Here is a 20,729-nt window from a genome sequence, read left to right on the forward strand (position 1 = left end):
ACCTAGAAGTTGTCATTATACATATCAATTTCAGTTTGTCCAACAGTTATAAAAAATATAACTTTTTAGATATTTGGATTGTGGATAGGAATGAGCTTATTGTGGTTAATTTTTAAGAAGTGCCTTGTATTTTGACTGTTGATTACTCTAAATAGTAAAAATATGAATATACATTTGTGGAAATATTTTTTAGAGGAGTTCAAACAGATTTACTTTTTTATATTAAAAATTTTATACCAGCCTCTAGTACTTGTCTTCGGACCGGGTATAATGTTGACAAACTAGATGCCAGATGTCACCCAGTGTTCCTGATTATGATTTGCATTCTTAAAAATTAGTATTATACATTAAATTTAACATGTATTTTTTTGAACAGTTTTATATATTGTAAGTGGATGCTGTAACTATTAATTGATTAATATTGCCTACACATGCATTCTAAAAGGATAATTATGTTTCATAAATGAACTTGAACACAAGCTATTTGATATATTCTTTGTAGTATTTCAAACAGTTTTAAACAACATTAAGTACAATGATTATTAAAGAATCAGGACAGTTTTACCCTTTATGATAATTCTCATAGTCATTTTTGTTTGTTTCTAAAGTTTACATCTCATTTTGAGATAAGCGGTGGTGTTCTGACATTAATACCATTGAACTTTTACTTACAGTTTTTAAAATAATGATGTGTTCCATTTAAACCATTTTATAACCAATACTTTTTATTTGAAGATTTAAACATCCAAAGCATTTTTCATATAAACAAAAACACACATAGGGTAACTTAATAAAGTTATTTCTTCCCCAAACTCTCTATTCTCAATAACCTGTCTGTTATCAGCAGAAATGTTCAAAGTAATTCTAGGTGGTTATCCTAGTATGTTTTATCTGCATAGCATTGACTTATCATTATGTTAGACCTTACATACCTGAAAATTATTTTGAGACGCATTTATATGACTGAATTCAATGCATTAATTTTTTTCACTTTCTTCTTGCAGCATTTTCAGTTAGCTTTGGTTGACTGTAATCCCTGTACTTTGTCCAATGCTGAAAGTAAGTATTATTAAGCACTATAGTTTCCTACATATATTCAGATAACTGCATGGCAAATAGTAGTAGTAGTAGCGACAGCAGAAGTAGTAATAATAATGATAGTGATAAATCCTGTGCAGTTTTTTTCTTGTAGAATTGTTGAATTTAACTGTATTGGTTGCCATGGCTACTTGTACAGATGGAGCATGTGAGAGCAGTTATTGTGGACAGCCAGTGTGTAAAAGAGATATGACAGTGAACTGAGTCGTTGAATTAAAATTATCCGCACTAATGGACAAGATTGATTAGTTGTGTATTAATGATATTGTTGATGACTTGGGGGGATTAAAAATGGGGTTTTCCAGTCTTTTAGGAAAAATGAGCGTACTTAGATTTATATGTGGTAGCTCACTGATTCTTGCTATGTGGTATTAAAATTATTGGTAATTATGAAGACATATTTTGCTTTTTTCTTACAGTTTTACACATCATAAAGTTCGAGCTGACTTTTTCAATGAATTAAAAAAGAATGTCTGTAAAGCATTTTCGGATACAGTGGTTTTTTGCAGACATTTATTTTCTGCTTTTATGTAGGTTTCTTTCCAAAAGCAGAATTGAGTTGAGTTGTTTATCAATAAATATGTATTGCCATTTTTATTTAGTATACTTTAAAGTAGCCAATAAAAATTTTAAGAATGTTAGTTTTAAGCTGGCTTTCTTTAAAACTTTCTTACTTGAAAAAAAAATTTAATAAGAATGTATAAAAATTGAATCATTTTTAATGATAATTTAAGGTCAAGCGAAGGATTCTAGGTTTTAGAAAGTCAGTATTTTGCTATAAGTAACTTCATTTTTTTAACCACATAGAAAGGTATTAAGTAAAAAGTAAGTAGTCTCAGTGTTAAAAATGCTTAAGAAAATGATTGAATCTGTGTAAAGCTATAGAAATTTAAATATAACTTGCATGTAACATGAATTAAGACATAGTATGGATTAAATCATCATCTAAATCAGACCAATTATCTTACACTTTTACTAAAGGCAATTTCTTCAGCTTACTAAAGGCAATTTCTTGAGCAAACAAAAAATTTCTATTTTCTTTAAATGAAACTTGGGATTTTGTACTTAAAAGTGTATATGCTGAATAAATGATGGGAAGGTAACAGATGCAGCAGTATTTTAGTTTCTTTTTTTTTTTAATTAAGTTTATTGGGGTTCATTGGTTAATACAATTATTTAATTTTCAGGTGTACATTATAATTTAACACCTGTATATTCTATTGTGTTTACCACCCACAGTCCAGTTTCCTTCAGCTACCGTATATTTGATCCCCTTTACCCACTTCACCCTCCCCCTATCCCCTTATATAACCCCAATTCTACTCCCATTTCCTCCTCCCACTCCCACCTCTGGAAATCACTCGTTAGTCATAGTCCATGTCCAGAATCTGCAAGCAGAGCCAGCAGCCTGACGCATTATGCTAGGTTTATATCCCATATGCGGATACGGCGATTTTCAGCTTTTTCCCAAGCCCGGCTTATTTACCTCTAGCATGACACCTTGAGTTCTATGTATACGTTTTAAATGGCTGTATCCAAATATTTTAGTTTCTCACATTGATGGAAGTTGATTAGAAAAAAATTTAATTCATAGAGTAATTTATAAAGTGTTCAATTGTACTTTTGCTTCAATTATATCCCCTGTTATATAACCACATACTGCAGACCTTAAAATTCTTTGACACTTTAATAAGAAAACAGTTGATTTTCATTGGGCAGTTTTTTTTTTTTTATGCCTACTACTTTAAAACTAAGTTTCATAACTGCTTGTCAGTTTAAATGATAACTTTTTAAGGCTTTTTCATAACTAAATAATCTGGTAAATCCTCGTTTTATTCTATTCTGTTGTGGTTAAATCTCACTTGTAGATGATCATTGCTCCTGAGGAGAAAACACCTATGTAGAATTGGAGTACCACAGGGCAGAAAACTTTCTTATCAGATTTGAAGAGGACAGTCTGAACGATCATGAACACATGTTTGAGTTAACTATGCCTCTCTTTCCATTGGTTATTGAAAAGGGGAATAGGAGGCAGAGTGACCAACATTCTATTTTGCCCAGGACTGGGGAGTTTTTCCTGGATGCAGGACCTTGCGTGTTAAAAGGTTGGCCATTCTAATGGGAGGGCATCTGCTTTATTGGAGATATTAGGCCGTTATATTTCAGTTTATTTGGGTAGTTTCAGACAGTCGTCATGATTACTTGATAACTACGGTAGTAGCTGACATCTCACAGAGCAATGTAGACTATCTTCTTTGAGCCAGACAGTATTACCGTTTCAACACTAGACTCTTTGTAAAACTTACTTCTCTTTGAATTTTTTATGTTGTCGCCTATTATATATGCCATGGACCTTGACTATACTTTGAAATCTTCTGTGTTACATTGTACTACTGCAAAGATCAAAAGATAATAGAAAGTAAAGCGGGCTTTAAAAAAAGTATATGAGTGGTTTCTATTTTATGGCACAATTTATTTATGCAGTTAAAAAAATAAGTAGATACACATGCTTTTAGAGCTGTTTAAGAGGGGTTAATTATAGTTTATGTTTTGAAAAGTAGAATCATGATGATGTGTGACTTTTCATTATGTGATTGCTCTGTGGGATAAAATTGTTTCTTTGAGATTGAATTATTTATTCTAAAAATAATGTATTAACATCCGAATAAAGTTTAGTTTCAGAACCTTTTATGGCAATATTTGTTAAAAGTTTCTACTGATAATTGAGACTTGCCAAGTAGAGCTTTTTCTTAGGTGTATGGTTATGTTCCACTTTGAAGAGGACTTTTAAGTTTAAATATATGGTGGTTTTGATACCACAAAAGATGACCTTGGATTTAGTAACTCATGGGATAGGAAGGCCCTTGACATAAGGCCTAGGACTGAGCCTGATGTAAGTTTGAGATGGTAGTAGGATGCCAGTTGCTGATCTTTTCTTCCTTGTTACCTTTATTAGAGGAGTAAGAAGATTGTAGGAAATGGGCATAGATTTTCCATCTCTTCCTCATTCCCTTAACCCGTAACCAGTCTCCCTCTAGTGATTTAGTGAAGTGAAATTTGGACTGGAACTCTCAAGGAAAGCTATGTTGGAAAAAGGGGAGTGGGGAATAAGAAAAGTCCTCAACAGATGTAGGTAAAGGAGATATTTACAGATGTAAAACTTTTATTACTTTTATGTGCTTTTCATAAAACTGATTTTCATCTTCTAAAAGATGTTTTTATTTTGCCTTATCTCTGGTTGAATATCATGTGATATTTGATGATTATTTATGGAGAGATGTAGCACTTTACTTTTGATCCCAAATGTTACTGTTCTTAAAGTTCATTATATATTTTGTTTGTTTTGCTCTTTATGGGTTTTTTTTAGTTCAGCTATTTCCCAGTGGTGGGTGGTGTAGGGAACAGAATCCCTTAACTGAATAAAGAGGCAGCTTTCCAAGCCTTGTCCCAGGCTCACTGAATCATAATCTTGGGAATCTCTATTTTTAACAAGCCTTTTAGGTGAATCCTAAAGTTTATAGGTATCATTGAGTTTATGGTACGCTCTGCAATACGAAATTGATCATAGCTGTGGACTTCGTTTTTAAAGGTCCACATAAATATTCCGCATATAGTTTTGAAAGGCTCTTTCAGACTCATTGAAATCCAACAATGAATCCAGATAGATAGAACATTGTCATTAAAGAACAAAAATCGTAATATTTAAGTAGCTGGAATCCAGTTTTGATTCCTAGTTCATTGTTGCTTTTGTTGACCCATTCATTCTTTGATGATGCAGTATCAGGAAGAACTGAAGATAAAAGCTGACAGTTTTATTTGATTTTCAAGACATAACTTGTTAATCTTGGGATTGTTTATTATTCTCGCCTTCCAAGTAGTTTGACTTTTTTAAAAAATAATTCTGAAGAACTAATAGAGAAATGCAACAACTCATTCCTCTTATATGACCAGTTTCATCTTGGTCTATGATTTCTTTATAAATGTTATTGATATGGAATATGGTATAAGAAAAACATTAGAGGCCTTTTTTGTTTTAGTATGTATTTTTCAAATACTGACTATATATTTTCACCTAGAACTCAGGTTTTAAATACCACGTTTTGAAATGTATTGATTCTAAAACTTTTCTCTATTTGCTTAATGTTGCTATTTTGAACTTTGTAAAAAGTATGATCACTTGCTATAGATTTTAATGTTAATTACATTGACAAAATTTGATAACGACCAATTTGATAATGACCAACAATGAATCTATGTGGTTTCTTATCATGTTGGTGTATATTTATTTATATATTCTATTTTATTAAAAATAAGTTCTTTTCTATTGTTAAGTCGATATAGTATAGACTGTGCTTATGTTTTACATTTTATGTTCCTACTTAATTTACCCCAAATGCTTGTGTATTGATCTCTATTTTCCATTATCTTTGCAGTTCAATTTCACATTGCCCACTTATATGAAACCCAGGTGAGTATTTTAACTTACTTTACTTAAAACAAAAATGATCACCCATATCATTTTAAGTGATATCACATATACAGATAATTTAATGGAATTCTCAGCATTACCTCAATACATTTTAAACTTATTAAATATAGTCAAGATTTTGCTTAGTGAAACAGTTATTACACAGAGTACTTGCTGTGTACAAAGAAGTTTTATTTAACATGATTTGCCTCTAAACCTGAATATCTTCAGGCTTAAATGGCTATATTTAAAATTTCATGTTATAAAATGCCTAGTTTTCTTTTCAAAATGTTTATACATGCCTAGTTTTCTTTTCAAAATGTTAGAATGCACTGTTTTTAGTTTCACTTTTTCTTAAGATTTGAAATATCCATCCCTTCCATGTGTCACCATTTAACGACTAAATATTAGAGTCATCTTTTGATGTCATTGCCACTAATTTTATGGCTGCTATATTTAAAATATTTTTTCAGTTTAATTTTAGATCATTGTTTTTATGTATGGCAGATTGTACTTAGTTATACAATAAAAGGTATAACACATAGACATTTACTCTAGGCAGTGGTATGGAAAATCAGGCATAAGTTGGTTTGAGACTAAATATTAGATAATCATAGGTTACCCAAGACATTTAATTTTATAACAGTGTTCAGGGTGAAATATACTGTTATATTTGTACATAATTTGTAAGATCTGTTTTGTTTCAGAGCCACCATGGGGTGCTTTAAAAAATTAACATCAGATTCCTAGACACCTCCATCCACACCACCTCCCACCCCCACACACACACACACACGCTTGCGTGAGCGCACATTCATTCTTGCCCACTGAATCAGAATTGATGCATACTCAGGTTTGGATACCCTTCTGCTCTAGGGATTTTATCTACTTTGTGAAGATGCATGTGAGAATTACATGCATGTTATAGATCAGTCTTTACCTGCTAAATGCTAATCTCTGCCAAATGCTAACTGCTGATTTTTGCCCAATCAGCAAAGATTCCAGGGCTAAAGCAGCTACAGAAATCAGTTTCCTCTCCAAAGTTCTTTCCTTGGAGGCTTAGCTCCTTCTGTTCTCATTACCTCAGGAGCTCTCCAAAGCCTTCAGAAGGATGAGATCTGATTTTTTTTTTTTCCAGTTTTTTTAGTTCTTAGTGAGATCGCTGGTCTGTCACTAGCTGAATAAGAATTTTTCTCACCTTTATTTTTAATGAGTGTTTTTGCTGGAGATGGAATTCTATTTGATTATTCTACTTGACCACTTGAAATTTATATTCCATTGTCTTTTCATTGTTTCTAATGAGAAGTTGTTTGTTGGTGTTAGTTTTTAATCTTGTGAAGGTAATGTGGGGACAGGGCCCTCCCTTTATTAATCTTTAATTTGGTAAATTTTAGTGCCCATTAAGATTCAACAAAACAACAAAATTCATTCTAAGGAGAATATGTATATTAGATGACAGAAAGATAACACCATAAGCATATGAAAGAATTGGAAAATCTCTGCTCCGGTTCATATATCAAGGATTTTCATTTTCATGTGAAAAATTAAGAAAAGCAAGGGCCTATCTACCTATAGGAAGTTAGTTTTTATAGTCCAGCTGATTCATACCAACAGACTTTATTTATGAATATGGAGTTTTAAAGTGTAAATTTAAGTAGCCATGTGGTTAGTGGCTACTGCTAGGTAACCAAATAGTTCAAGAGAAGTTTCTTTATATAGGAAGAAGTCTTCCTCCTAGTCAGTGTAGAAAAAAGAATTCAGTATTTCACAAACCCTGAGGGCCCTGTTGCCACTTGCTTTCACAGTATTAAACAATAAGACTATAATTAAAACTGAAAAGTGATGGAATACTTTAGTAACTGGAGTGGTTAAGGAAGGCCTTTTTGAGCAGGAGCTGTTTAGACTGAGTCCTGAGTAGAGAGGAGCCAGTGATAAAATCAGTGGGGCTGATTTTGTGCATGTGTGCGCACACGTGTTGCTGGTCATTCTGATAAAGAGGTAGGTGCTAGCAAATACAACAGCTTTGTAGTAGTGAGCTCATAATCTTGAAAGACAAAAAGGATGCCTTTTGTAGAGATGGAGCAAAAAATTTTTTTGTTAAATTTAATCATGTGTTTAGATTTGGGTTATTTGATTTTTCATCTTTATCGTGGTAAAATTGACGGATAACATTGTAAGATATTTAAAGTGTACAGAGTGTGTTGGTTTGATATACGTATACATTGTGAAAAGATTCTCTCCATCGAGTTAACACGTCCATCATCTCACATCTTCCCACCCTTTTTTGGTGAGGACATTTCAGTTCTATTCTCTTAGCAAATTTCAATTATACAATACAGTGTTATCAATTATAGTTAAAATGTCATACATTAGATCCTCAGATCTTATTCATCTTATAACTTGAAAGATTGTTCCCTTTTATCCACTTCACTCTGTTGTATCCCTGCCACCCCAGCTACTTTTTTACTTTCTGTTTCTATGAGCATTCTCTACTTTCCTTTTTATTAAAAATTCCACTTATACGTGATACCATACAATATTTGTCTTTCTCTGGCTTATTTCACTTAGCATAATGTCCTCCAGGTTCATCTAAGTTGTTGGCAAATGATAGGATTTCCCTTTTTAAAGGCTGAAATGCTATTCCATTGTATTTATATACTACATGGTCTTGATCCATCTTTTGACAGACACCTAGGGTGTTTCCATACCTTGGGTATTGTGAATATTCTGCAGTAAACATGGGAGTACAGATATCTCTTCAAAGTAATGGTTTCGTTTCCTTTGGAAATATACCCAGAAGTGCAATTGCTGAATATATGGTAGTTCTATTTAGGTTTGGGCAATTTTAGTGGGATATCATCTCCCTCCCACCCAATTAGATTCTTACAGGTTTCTATGTATATTGTCATACCATCTCTAAATAAAGATACTTTTGTTTCTTTGTGTAAAGTCTTATCTCCAAGTAAATATATTATGGCTTATTCTTGGATATTTATATCAATTATTTTTAATTTACCTTTCCAATTTTATTAGCTGAGACTTCCAGACCTATTTTTTTTTTTTCTAATAGTAATACTAATATTAACTGGCTTTCTTTTCTTTTTCTTGATTTTAATGAAATAACAGTTAACTAAGTTCTTATTTGCCTTTAAAGATTAAAGATACAGGATTTCTCCCTTTTAATTTTGTTATGAAAACATTACTTATTTTGGAGTAATCCAAAATGAAAGTGCCAGAAAGAAGAATATAAAGTGATGTATCCTCCTCCCTCCTTTTCCCTAGCCACCTATTCTTGAAAGCCACCGGTGTTACCAGTGTTTTTCATATCCTTCCAGAGAAATGCAGTTCATTTATAAGCAAATCTATATGTATGTTTGCATGTTTGTTTTTCTTTATTATATTGAAACAATAGCCAATCATGTACACTCTCTTGACCTTCCTTAAAATTTTCTAAACTTAGTATTATATTTTGGAAATCATTCCATATCCATACATGTAGAGCTGTATTGTATCTGATTCAATAGATATAGTATAAATAATTTATTCTGCCTTGAGGGATAGTTGCAAATAATGTTATTATGAATAACACTTTATAAGAATTATTAGTTTTATTTTTAACATTGTCTTCTAACTATCTAGCAACAGTTTAATACCGAAATACTGTAGAGTGGTTTCATTTATATTATATAAATCTAAAAATTCTAAAGAAAAAAATAAATTCCAACTGATATTTAAAAGTACAGTAAGTATGTCATGATTATATGGGGTTTCTTACATAAAAATCAATGTCAGGAAAACTAACAATATTAGGAAGTTTTTTAAGAAATTAATATGAAAAGAGAAAAACAGTAGACTTAATAGTTCAAAACCTTAGTATTCTGAAAAATTTTTAAAAAAGAAACAAGCTAACTCGATCAAGAGAATGAAAGAGATACAGCACAGATATACAAAATAAGATAACCATGGAAATGGAAGAAGTTAAAACTGTCATAGGAGACTACTTACCAGACCTCTATACAAATGAATTTGAAAACTTAAATGAAATGAACTGCTTTCCAGGGAAATACAGATTAGCAAAATTAACTTCATTAGAGTTGGCAAGGTTATAAAAAGCTGAATTTCATAAAAAAAAAATCGAGAATACTAAGTAATGCGCTACAGAAAACACCATACCTAGATGGATTCATTCGTTCATTTGTTCATTCAATCATTTATTTTTGATTTAAGAATTAAGTTTTAATGAACATCCTGTCTAGTTAAAGGAAGGGTCCTCTTGAAACAGAAAGGTACCTGTGAATTACTCGTTCTTAAAGTCTGTGGATTTAGGATGAGATGAATCATGGCAGTGATTCCATTTTTGCCAGTTGGAATCACATAATTCTTGGTTGTTAGGTAGTGGTTTATTTTAACATTTTTCATACTTTTTTGATACTCTTGTGATGCATGTTCTGATTTTTGGAGAGAGATTAAATTTAGGATTTTATTCTGGTGGTGGTTAAGAATAAACAAATGAAGTTGGGGAGGTTTGCTCTCTTTCCTTAATTCTTAACATTATGTTAGGCATTCAGGTGGTTGAGTTTTACAGTAGAGAGTTTGACAAACAAGCAGTTACAATTCATTTGCATCGTAGAGTGCTAGAAGCAGGTTCACAGGGCGGTGGACAGGGTCCTATATAGTGAGGGTTGTTGCAAAAATTAAATGAGATAATAAATGCAAAATATGTAGCATAGTGCCTGACATAAAATAGTCATTTAAGATATTAGCTGTTATAGCCAGGTTTCTTTTTGTTGTTGTTGTTCCTCCTCCTCTTCCGCTCCCTTTCTTCTTCATCATCATCATCATCATCATTAAACTATTGTTCTAGACGCCCTTCCATGCATTTCTTTATCTCATACCTCTCTAGCGAAACCCCATTGTGGATCAATACTAAGATTTACTTTCTGCGCTGAACTTGATCCTTGCTGAAGAAAATCATATAGACACCACTATAAATTCATGATTTCCATCTTTATCTGGAGATCAGCTCCTTCCACTGTCCTGGGCATTTATTCCAAATTGTTCAGCTTCCCTCAACTATACTACCCTTTATCCTCCTCCACTGTAGAGCTTAGCTTCCTACTTAACTGAGAAAATAGAAGCCATCTTGGGTGATGGCCGTCCCTCAGCTTCCTACCCACTTGGCTTAAATTCATGTAGATTCATATCCATTCTCAGCTTCTTTCCTCTGTTCAGGGCCAGTCCAGCCATCTGTGCCTTTGTTCCCATTTGCTCCACTCCCATTGATCTGTTAGGCATCCTCGTACAGTCTCACATGCATTTGTTCAGTGTCTTCCTTTACCTCAGTCTGTACTCACAACCATGTCTCTTTTGTCTTAACAAAAAAACTTCCCTTTATCTTACAACTCTTCTAGATAGTATCTAATCCTTCTCATCCCCTTTTTGACTAAATTTCTCAAGAATTATTTCCATTTGTTGGCTCAGTTTTCTAAGTTCCCATTTGCTTATCCCATCACAATTGGTATTAGACTTTCTTATATGGAACATTTCCACATTCTTTTCTTCAAACATGCTATTTTCTCAGCTGACTAATACTGTCTCATTTATTTTTTCAGGCCACTTTGACCATTCCTTCTGTCTGTCTGTCTGTCTCTCTCTCTCGCTTGCTACTATAGCACTTCGTTTATTTTTTTAATACTTATTTATTATGGTGATATTGATTAACAAAATCCTATCAGTTTGAAATGTACAGTTCATATATATGAACAGTAAGTCATATATATGGCGTGTTCACTGCTCATAGTTAACATTTCTTTCCATCACAACACATTTCATTCCTTTTACCCTTATCTACCTCTTCCCTCACCCCCTGCTTTCTTAAACCACTAGTCCACTGTCCATGTCCATGAGTCTTTGTTTGTCATGCTTGTTTATTGCTTTTAGATTTATATCCCATGTATGAGTTACTCCTGAGGTTTTCAACTTATTCTTTCTGGCTTATTTGCTTAGCATGATGAGCTCAAGATCCATGCATATTGTCCCATGTATTTCATATCTCGATATAGCTGAGTAATATTCTATTGTATATATGTACTACATCTTAAATCCAATCATCTATCGAAGGGCACTTCGGTTGCTTCCATATCTTGGCCACCGTGAACAATTCTGCTGTGAAAATGGGTGTGCAAATATCTTTTTGGATTTATGTCTTCAAGTCCTTGGGGTAAATACCTAGTAGAGGGTAGATGTATTGCTAGATCATATGGTAGATCAATTCTTAGTTTTTTGATGAACCTCCATACTGTTTTCCATAGTGACTGTACCAATTTGCAGTCTCACCAGCAGTGTAGGAGGGTTCCTTTTTCTCCACATCCTCTCCAGCATTTGTTTTTACTTGTCCTGTTGATTATAGCTATTCTAACAGGTGTGACATTGGTATCACATTGTGATTTTGATTTGTATTTCCCTTATAGCTAGCAATGATGAGCATCTTTTCATATATTTGTTGGCCATTTGTATCTCCTTTAGGGAGAACTGTCCGTTCTGGTCCTCTGCTCACTTTTTGATTGGATCATTTGTTTTTTTGATATTGAGTTGTATGAGTTCTTTGTACATTTTGGATATTAGGCCCTTATCAGAGGCATTGCTTCTAAATATATTTTCCCATTCGGATGGTTGTCTCTTTACCTTGTCGATGGTTTCTTTTGCTGAGCAGAAGCTTTTTAGTCCCATTCAATTATTTTAGCTTTTATTTCCCTTGTCTTTGAGGTCAAATTCATAAAATCCTCTTTAAGTCCAAGGTCCTTCAGTTTAGTTCCTATGCTTTCTTCTATGCATTGTATTGTTTCAAGTCCTATATTCAGGTCCTTAATCCATTTTGAGTTAATTTTGGTGTGTGGTGATAGACAACAGTCTAGTTTCATTCTTTTTGCAGATGGCTTTCTAGTTTTCCCAGCACCATTTATTGAAGAGACTTTGCTTTTTCCACTATATGTTTTTGGCTTTTTTGCCAAAAATTATTTGCCCATATAAATATGGATTGACTTCTAGACTCTCAGTTCTGTTCCACTGGTTTGTGTGTCTGTTTTGCTGCCAATACCATGCCATTTTGATTACGGTCACTTTGCAGTATAATTCGAAGTCAGACAGAATGATGCCTCCAGCCTCATTCTTTTTTCTCAGGATGGCTTTGGCAATTTGGGGTCTTTTGTGCTTCTGTACAAATATGATGACTTTTTGTTCTATCTTTAAAAAATGCTGATGAAATTTTGATGGAGATTGCTTTAAATCTATATAATGCTCTAGGTAATATGGTCATATTAACTATGTTGATTCTTCCAACCCAAGAACACGGAATGTCTTTCTATTTCTTTGTATCTCTTCAGTTTCTTTTAATAGGGTCCTGTAGTTTTCATTATATAGGTCCTTCACATGTTTCGTTAGATTTATTCCTATGTGTTCTTTTTATTGCAATTGCAAGAGGAATTATTTTTTCCACTTGTTTTTCTGACTCTTCATTATTAGAGTATAGGAGCGTAATGGATTTTTGAACGTTGATTTTGTATCTAGAAACTTTACTGTATTTGCATATTGTTTCTGCTAGTATTCTTGTGGAGTCTTTAGGGTTTTCTATATAGAGAATCATGTCATCCGTAAATAGTGACAGTCTGACTTCTTCGTTTCCTATTTGGATGCCTTTTATATCTTTCTCTTGCCTGATTGTACTCGCTAGGACCTCCAATGTTATATTGAATAACAGTGGCAATAGTGGACAGCCTTGCCTTGTTCCTGATCTTAGAGGGAAGACTTTTAGTTTTTACCATTTAATATAATGTTGACTGAGTGTTTGTCATATATGGCTTTTATTATGTTAAGGCACTTTTCTTCTATACCAATTTCGTGAAGTGTTTTGATCATAAATGGATGCTGTATCTTGTTGAAGACTTTTTCTGCATTAATTGATATGATCATATGTTTCTTATTTTTTAATTTGTTTATTAAGTGTATCACGTTAAATTTGCATATATTGAACCATCCATGTGCCCTTGGGATGAAGCCCACTTGATCGTGGTGTTTAATACTTTTAGTATGTTGCTATATTCAGTTCGCTATATCATATTTAGGATTTTTGCATCTGTGTTCATGAGAGATATTGGTCTGTAGTTTTCTTTTTTGTGTGTTATCTTTACCAGGTTTTGGTATCAGGGTAATATTGGCCTCATAAAATGAGTTGGGAAGTATTGCCTCCTCTTTGATTTTTTTTGGAAGAGCTTGAGGAGAATAGGTGTTAAATCTTCTTCGAATGTTTGGTAGAATTCACTGGTGAATCCATCTAATCCTGGACTTTTACTTTTTGGTAGGTTTTCGATGACTGTTTCAATTTCCATACTGCTGATCTGTCTGTTAAGACTTTCCAGTTCTTCTTAATTCAGTCTAGTAAGATTGTATTTTTCTAAATACTAGTCCATTTCTTCTAGGTTATTAAATTTGAAGTTATATACTTTTTCATAGCGTTCTTGTATGATCCTTTGTATTTCGCGGTGTGAGTCATAATTCCCCCTCTTTTGTCCCTGATTTTGTTTATTTGTGTCCTTTTTTTCTTTAGTGAGTGTCGCCATGGGTTTGTCAATTTTATTGACCTTTTCAAAGAACCAGCTCTTTGTGCATTTATTTTTTCTATTTTTCTTGTTTTCAATTTCATTTATTTCTGCTCTCATTGTGATTATTTCTTTCCTTCTGCTGACTTTAGGTTTCCTTTGTTCTTCCTTTCCTAATTTTTGAAGATGAAGCTTTAGGTTGTTTATTTGGGCTCGTTCTTGTTTTTGGAGATAGGCATGTAATGATATAGCTTTCCTATTATGACTGCTTTTGCCGTGTCCCAAAAGATTTGATATGTTGTACTATCATTATCATTCGTTTCTATGTATCTCTTGATCTCTGTTTTTATTTCCTTTGATCCAGTTATTCTTGAGTAGCATGTTGTTTAATTTCCATGTATTTGTGGTTCTTCCCGTTTTCTTTTTACAGTTGATCTCCAGTTTCAAAGCATTATGATCAGAGAATATGGTTGGTATGAATTCAACCCTCATATTTGTTGAGGATATCTCTGTGTCCCAGTATATGGTCAATCCTTGAAAATGTTCCATGTGCACTAGAGAGGAATGTATAAGCAGCTGTTTTGGGATAGAAGGCTCTGTAAATGTCAATTATGTCCAGTTGGTCTAATGTGTCATTTAAGGATGTTATTTCCTTTTGATTTTCTGTTTGGATGATCTGTCCATATCTGAAAGTGGGGTATTTAGATCCCCTGCTATGATAGTGTTTTGGTCTGTTTCTTCTTTTAGTTATAAATTTTGGGCTCCCTGATTGGAGCATAGATATTAATAAGGTAACTCTTCTTGGTGTGTGATTCCCTTTATCATTATGAAATGTCCCTAGTATCTTTCTTTACCTTTTTTATTTTGAAGTCTGTTTCGTCCGATATTAGTACCGCTACTCCCGCTTTTCTCTGAATGCCGTTTGCTTTAAATATCATTTTATCTTTGGAACTGAGATATATCTCTTGTAGGCAGCATATAGTTGGGTTTTGTTTTTTTGATCCAATCTGCAACTCTGTGCCTTTTTATTGGTGAGTTCAGTCCATTTATATTTTGAGTGATCATTGAAATATGAAGATTTCCTATAACCGTTTTTTCTTTTGCTTTCTGGTAGCTCTGTTTTTCCATTGCTTCCTTGTCCTTGTGTTTCTGGGGTTTTATTTGTTCATTTGTTCTTTGTTGTTGTGTTGTTGTTGTTATTGGTGGTTTTTGTGGATTTTCTCTCTGGTCCTTGTTTTATGTTATGTACCTTAGTTCTGAATCTTGGCGTGTGGTTACCATTACGAATATGTAGAAGATTGGTGGGTGGGTGGGGTGGGTGGTGTGTGTGTGTGTGTGTGTGTGTGTGTGTCTGTGTGTGTCTGTCTTGTCTGTCTGTATTGTGTCTGTCTGTGTCTGTCTGTCTGTCTGTGTCTGTCTCTCTCTCTCTCTCTCTATATATATATCTGTGCGTGCCTTATTTCCATTCTCCTTTGTGAATTTGGATTTTGAATCTTCCCCTTTTCACTCATTTTTCTCTCACTTTGTCCCTATGTATGTTGACCGTTCATTACGATCTTGCTATAGCAAATTTTTTATTGTTTAAGCTTATAATGCCCTGTTCTCTCCTCTCCTTCTGTCTGCTGGCTAGTGGTCTTATTCCCAGTTACGTATGTTTTTTTTGTCATTTTGTTTTAGGTGAGCTGACCCCTTTAAGTATTTCCTGTAATGGAGACCTTGTAGTGGAGAATTCCCTCAATTTTTGTATGTCTGGAAAGGTCTTAATTCTCCTTCATATCTAAAGGAGAGCTTTCCTCGATACATTATTCTTGGCTGGTAGTTCCTTTCATTTATTAGTTTAAATTTTTGACTCCACTCCTTTCTGGCTTGTAAGGTTTGTGCTGAGAAATCCGACAATAATCTAATGGGTTTTCCTTTATGGGTTACTGTCTTCTTTTCCCTGGCTTCCCTGAGAATTCTTTCTTTGTCGTTGATTTTTGATAATTTTAATACAATGTGTCTTGGTGAAGGCCTTTTGGGGTTGAGATAATAAGGTGTTCTGTTGACTTCTTGAATTCCAAGCTCTAGTTCATTCCTTATATTTGGGAAATTCTCAACTATTTGTCTGAAAATGCTTTCTAATCCCTGCTCCTTTTCTTCACTTTTGATAATGCTCATTATCCTTTCCTAATGGTATCAGCTAGTTCTTGTATTTCTCTTTCATTCTTTTTCATTCTTCAGTTTCTCTCTTTTTCCTTCTGATTTCTTTCTAGATTTGTATTCAATATCACTGATCTTTTCCTCCATTTGGTTAACTCCATTTCCCAAGCTTTTTATTTCATTCTTCAACTCTTTAAGCGTGTTCTTCATATCCATCAGTTTTATTTATTTATTTTATTTTATTTTATTTAGGGTTTCAGTCTCTTTGCTAAAGAACTCATTCTGCTCATTCAGTTGTTTTTTTCATTCCTGAAATTGTTGATATGAAATGTTTTGGATCTCTTTGAGTTTTTTAGAAGTACCATCCTGAATTCTCTGTCCTTTAAGTCACTTATTTCTATAATAAAGGTCTTTAACCTTTTCTTCTGGAGATTTTTTCCTCTTTCTGAGCTGCCTTGTCACCTTGGTTGTTCATGGTGTTTAATGGACTGTTGCTCCCCTTGGACATTAATGGAAGTGTATTCTGCTTCCCCCCGCCCCAGAAAGAAGATTTATTATATAAAGGTGTCTCTTTAGCCTGTTGCAAAGAAGGCGTTTTTTTAGTTTCGTGTAGATGGTGTCTAAGCTTCTTGGATCCTTTCTTTATATTAGGCCTTAATAATGCCTTTTTTCTTTCTTATGGATGTTTGATCTTGCTCGCTACCCTCAATCTCAGTCCCTATCAGTGTTAGCGACAGTTTCAGTAGCATTTCCTCATATTCTCCTGGGGCTCTGCGGTGTTCGGTGTCGGAGGGTATGGGGCAAGGGTCCCTATGGGTTGGGAGATGGAGTCTGCAGCTTATCCTTATGTTTCATAACTGTTGCTGATAAAAATGAACTGCCATCCTCGCTTCCCCCTGTCCCTACTTCTCTGCTTTCTGCCCTGATGCCTGGGTACTGCCACTGGCCTCGTGGAACTCACAGCTCTCCTAGACAAGGCTATTCAGGGAACTTGCTGCACATTCTCTCCTCCCTCTCCTCCTGCTGGGAGCTTCAGCTGCAGAGGTAGCTTCATTTTTTCTCCCAGTCCATCACCCTACACCCAGATTCTGACCTGTGGTAGCTCTTAAGCGCAGATCTCACACTTGGACATGATGGTGTGAGGTTCGGATGTTTTTTGTTGAGTTTTAGATGTTCAGCTTATTGTTTCATAGGGAGAGATCTAGGGACGTCTCTCACTCTGCCATGTTACTCAGTTACTGTCTTACATAATGGAAAAGACTAGGGACATTTTCAGAAAAATCAGGAGCAATGCAAAGATGTCCACCATCTCCATTACCACTTGTTATTGTACTATAAGTGTTATCTTGTGCAGTTAGACAAGAAAAATCAGAAACACAACCTCATATTCATGAATTAATAGCCTATAACAACAATAAAGAGCATAGTAGTAGAAAATTTCTATTTTTTAGTGTCACCAAAGTAAATATCTAACAGTAAACTAAAAAGATACTATGACTTAACAATATAAGGATGTTGTTTCTCCCTAAGTTAATTAGTAAATGCAACACAACATCAATAAAAAATGCTAACAATCTTTTCAAAGGAGTTAGATAAGTTCATATGGGAAAACATGCTAGACTAGCTGGAATAATACTGCTGGGCAAATTGTATGGCATATACTAATTCTACTAGATATTGAAATATACAATAATGCCTATATAATTAAAAGTATGGTACTAGCACGTGAATAAGTTAAATAGTCTAATAGAGTATCATAGAAAGGCCAGTAGTATCTAGGGTAGATCTAGATACATAGAGAAATTGAGTATATGATAAAAGTAATAATCTTATATTCCTGGGGCTATGGTGGATTTATTCGTAAATGGTTCTGGGACAACTAGGTGGCATTTAGAAAAAGATAAAATTAGACCCAGAACTAAAACCATTTGCAGGAATAAAGTATAAATGAATTAGAGTCAAAATATAAAAAGTGATATTGTACAAGTACTAGAAGAAAACATGAATTCCTCTTCAGTGTTGATGTAGGAAAAGGCTTTCTAACAATGGCTCAAAATTCTGAGGCAATAAAAAAGAATGACCAGTCAGTTCAAATAATATAAAAATAATTTCTAAATGGCAAAAATATACCATATATTCAGAGGACACCTATAACCCTGGGAGAAAATATTTGCGGCACATACCACAAAGAACTAATATCACTAATTTGTAACAGTCTTAACATTTGAGGAGCAAAGATACAAAAAACCCAATAGGAAAAACAGTTATAAACCAGACACTTGACAAAAAAGATATAAAAATGACCCTTATACAAATGGAAAAGTATTCAAACTCTGATTTAGTGCAATGCAAATTAAAGCAACACAATATAATTTCTCACCTATCTCCCTGGTGAAAATTATAAGTCACTATGGAGGGGAAACAGTCACTCTCATGCATTGTGATAATGTATACTGGTACAACCAATCTGGGCCAGAATTTGGCAGTAATGTAACGGAACTATTTGCACTTACCTTTTGACTCAGTTCTACATCTAGGAATATACCTTGAAAATAGACCTGAAAAAATGTGAAAATATATAGGCACAGGAATATCTATTGGGACATTATTTGTAATTGCAAAATATTGGAAATAATCTAAATGGTATATATAGGAGAATGATTATATAAACTGTGGGGAACATTTGGTGATGTAGTGCCATGTAGCTGTAGAAAAGAATGAGGAGTGTGTGTGTGTGCGTGCACATATGCGTACGTGTGCACACATACACATACATAGATATATTTCGTATCTCCGTTTGCTGGGAGGGCCTAGAATCAGTGACTCACCTCAGTAGCAGTGAATACCACCCAGATCTTTGTTTATAAATACCATTCTTTAAAAATAAGAGCCAGAGATTCTTGGGCAGAAGTGGGAAAGTCCATCCATGGCTTATACAGTGATACTACAGGATGAGCTCTGGAATAGTTTGTGGTGCCAAAAAGTAAGGAAGTACTCAACAAAAGACAGGGCATGTGGAAAGGATACAGGAGCCAACTTGAGATGGGATTTCCAGTCACTAAATGTGACACAAGTTTAGAAGCAAATGATTATAATGAAATATAAGGTATAGAATAAAATGTATTAGTTCATACTGATACAAATGAATAATTGAATAAATAAATGGGGAAAATGGGGATACGTAGAATTTCAATTAATGTATTAGGAATGTGACAAATATCTCTTCACGCGGTACTTAATTTCAAGGAAACATTTTTCAAAATAACTAGCAAGTACTTTTTATAATTGTCTCTAAATCAAAGACTGAAGATCTGTCTGAAATTGGAGGAAAGTAAGGCGACAGGCTACCTGGACACAGTGTTGGATTGTGGGTTAGATCTTAGCCCAGAAAAAGCACATTAGTGAGAAAAACGGTGAAACAGGAATAAATTATATAGATTAGTTAATAGCATTTTATCAGTGTTAATGCTGTCAGTTTTCTCTTCATGTATTTTGAAGCCCTGTTATTGTTATGCCATCCTGATATATTAGTCTTTTATAATTGTTAAATATTTCTCTTTTTCTCTGGTAATATTATTTGCCTTGAAGCCTACTTAATCTTATCTGAATCTAGTCATTTCAGCTTTCTAAGGCTTATCCTTTGCATTGTATCTTTCTCCATCCTTTTACTTCAACCTCCTCCTATCTTTATATTTAAAGTGCGTCTCTTCCAAATACTATACTTTTGGCTCTCACTTCTGTAAATTTATTCTGGTGGTCAGTTTTATGTTGTTTGTTTCGAATGTCTAGTTCATTTATAATTAATATGATTTCTAAAGTTGGCTATCATTCTTGTCTCCTCTATTTTTCTTCATTTTTCTCTGGCTGCTTTCAGGGTTCTTTTCTTTACATTTGGTTTTTAAAATTTTGATTCTTATGTGCCCAGGGATTGGTTTTTCCTTTTCATTTATACTTCTTATTTATCTATCTATCTATCTATCTATCTATCTATCTATCTATCTATCTATCTATTTTCGAGATTCGATGCCATTCATCAGTTCTGGAAAGTTCTCAGCCATTATATTGTCAGTATTTATTTTGCCACATTCTTTCTCTCATCTTGGACTACAGTTACACGTATGATAGAATATCTGTTATCGTCTTATACATCTTACATGGCTTTTTAAAAATACTTTCGTCTATTTTTTGCTTTAGTTTGGATATTTTTTTAAAACTTGTTTTCAAATTCCTTGATTTATTTTAAATCTCCCGTCTCCTATTTAGTCCATTTAGTAATTTTTTAAAAAATTTTCAGATTGGTATTTTTTCAGTTCTTGAATTTCCTTTTTTCTCTTTCAGTGCTCTGATTTCCTGTCTATTCATTATGATGTTTTTCTTTTTCTCTGTGAACATTGTTAAAATAGCTGCTTTAAAATTATTTACAAATTTCA

The 20,729-nt window shown here is 33.7% G+C and overlaps 1 protein-coding gene across 10 annotated transcripts in view; it reads left to right on the top strand.

Moving 5' to 3' along the window:
- The window catches only part of KDM6A (lysine demethylase 6A), a 197,075-nt gene that overhangs the window by 108,548 nt on the left and 67,798 nt on the right, over positions 1–20,729 (top strand). For 9 of the 10 annotated variants that reach the window (XM_039851562.1, XM_039851566.1, XM_039851565.1 and 6 more), the window contains one exon: positions 5,532–5,566. In XM_039851562.1, coding sequence (XP_039707496.1) covers positions 5,532–5,566 — 35 coding nt within the window. Of the gene's footprint in view, positions 1–1,004; positions 1,060–5,531; positions 5,567–20,729 lie in introns of all 10 variants that reach the window. The other variant, XM_039851563.1, reaches the window with a different exon arrangement.

The sequence above is a fragment of the Pteropus medius genome, unplaced genomic scaffold (genome assembly GCF_902729225.1).
Source record: "Pteropus medius unplaced genomic scaffold, Ma_sr-lr_union100, whole genome shotgun sequence".
Classification (NCBI taxonomy): domain Eukaryota; kingdom Metazoa; phylum Chordata; class Mammalia; order Chiroptera; family Pteropodidae; genus Pteropus; species Pteropus medius.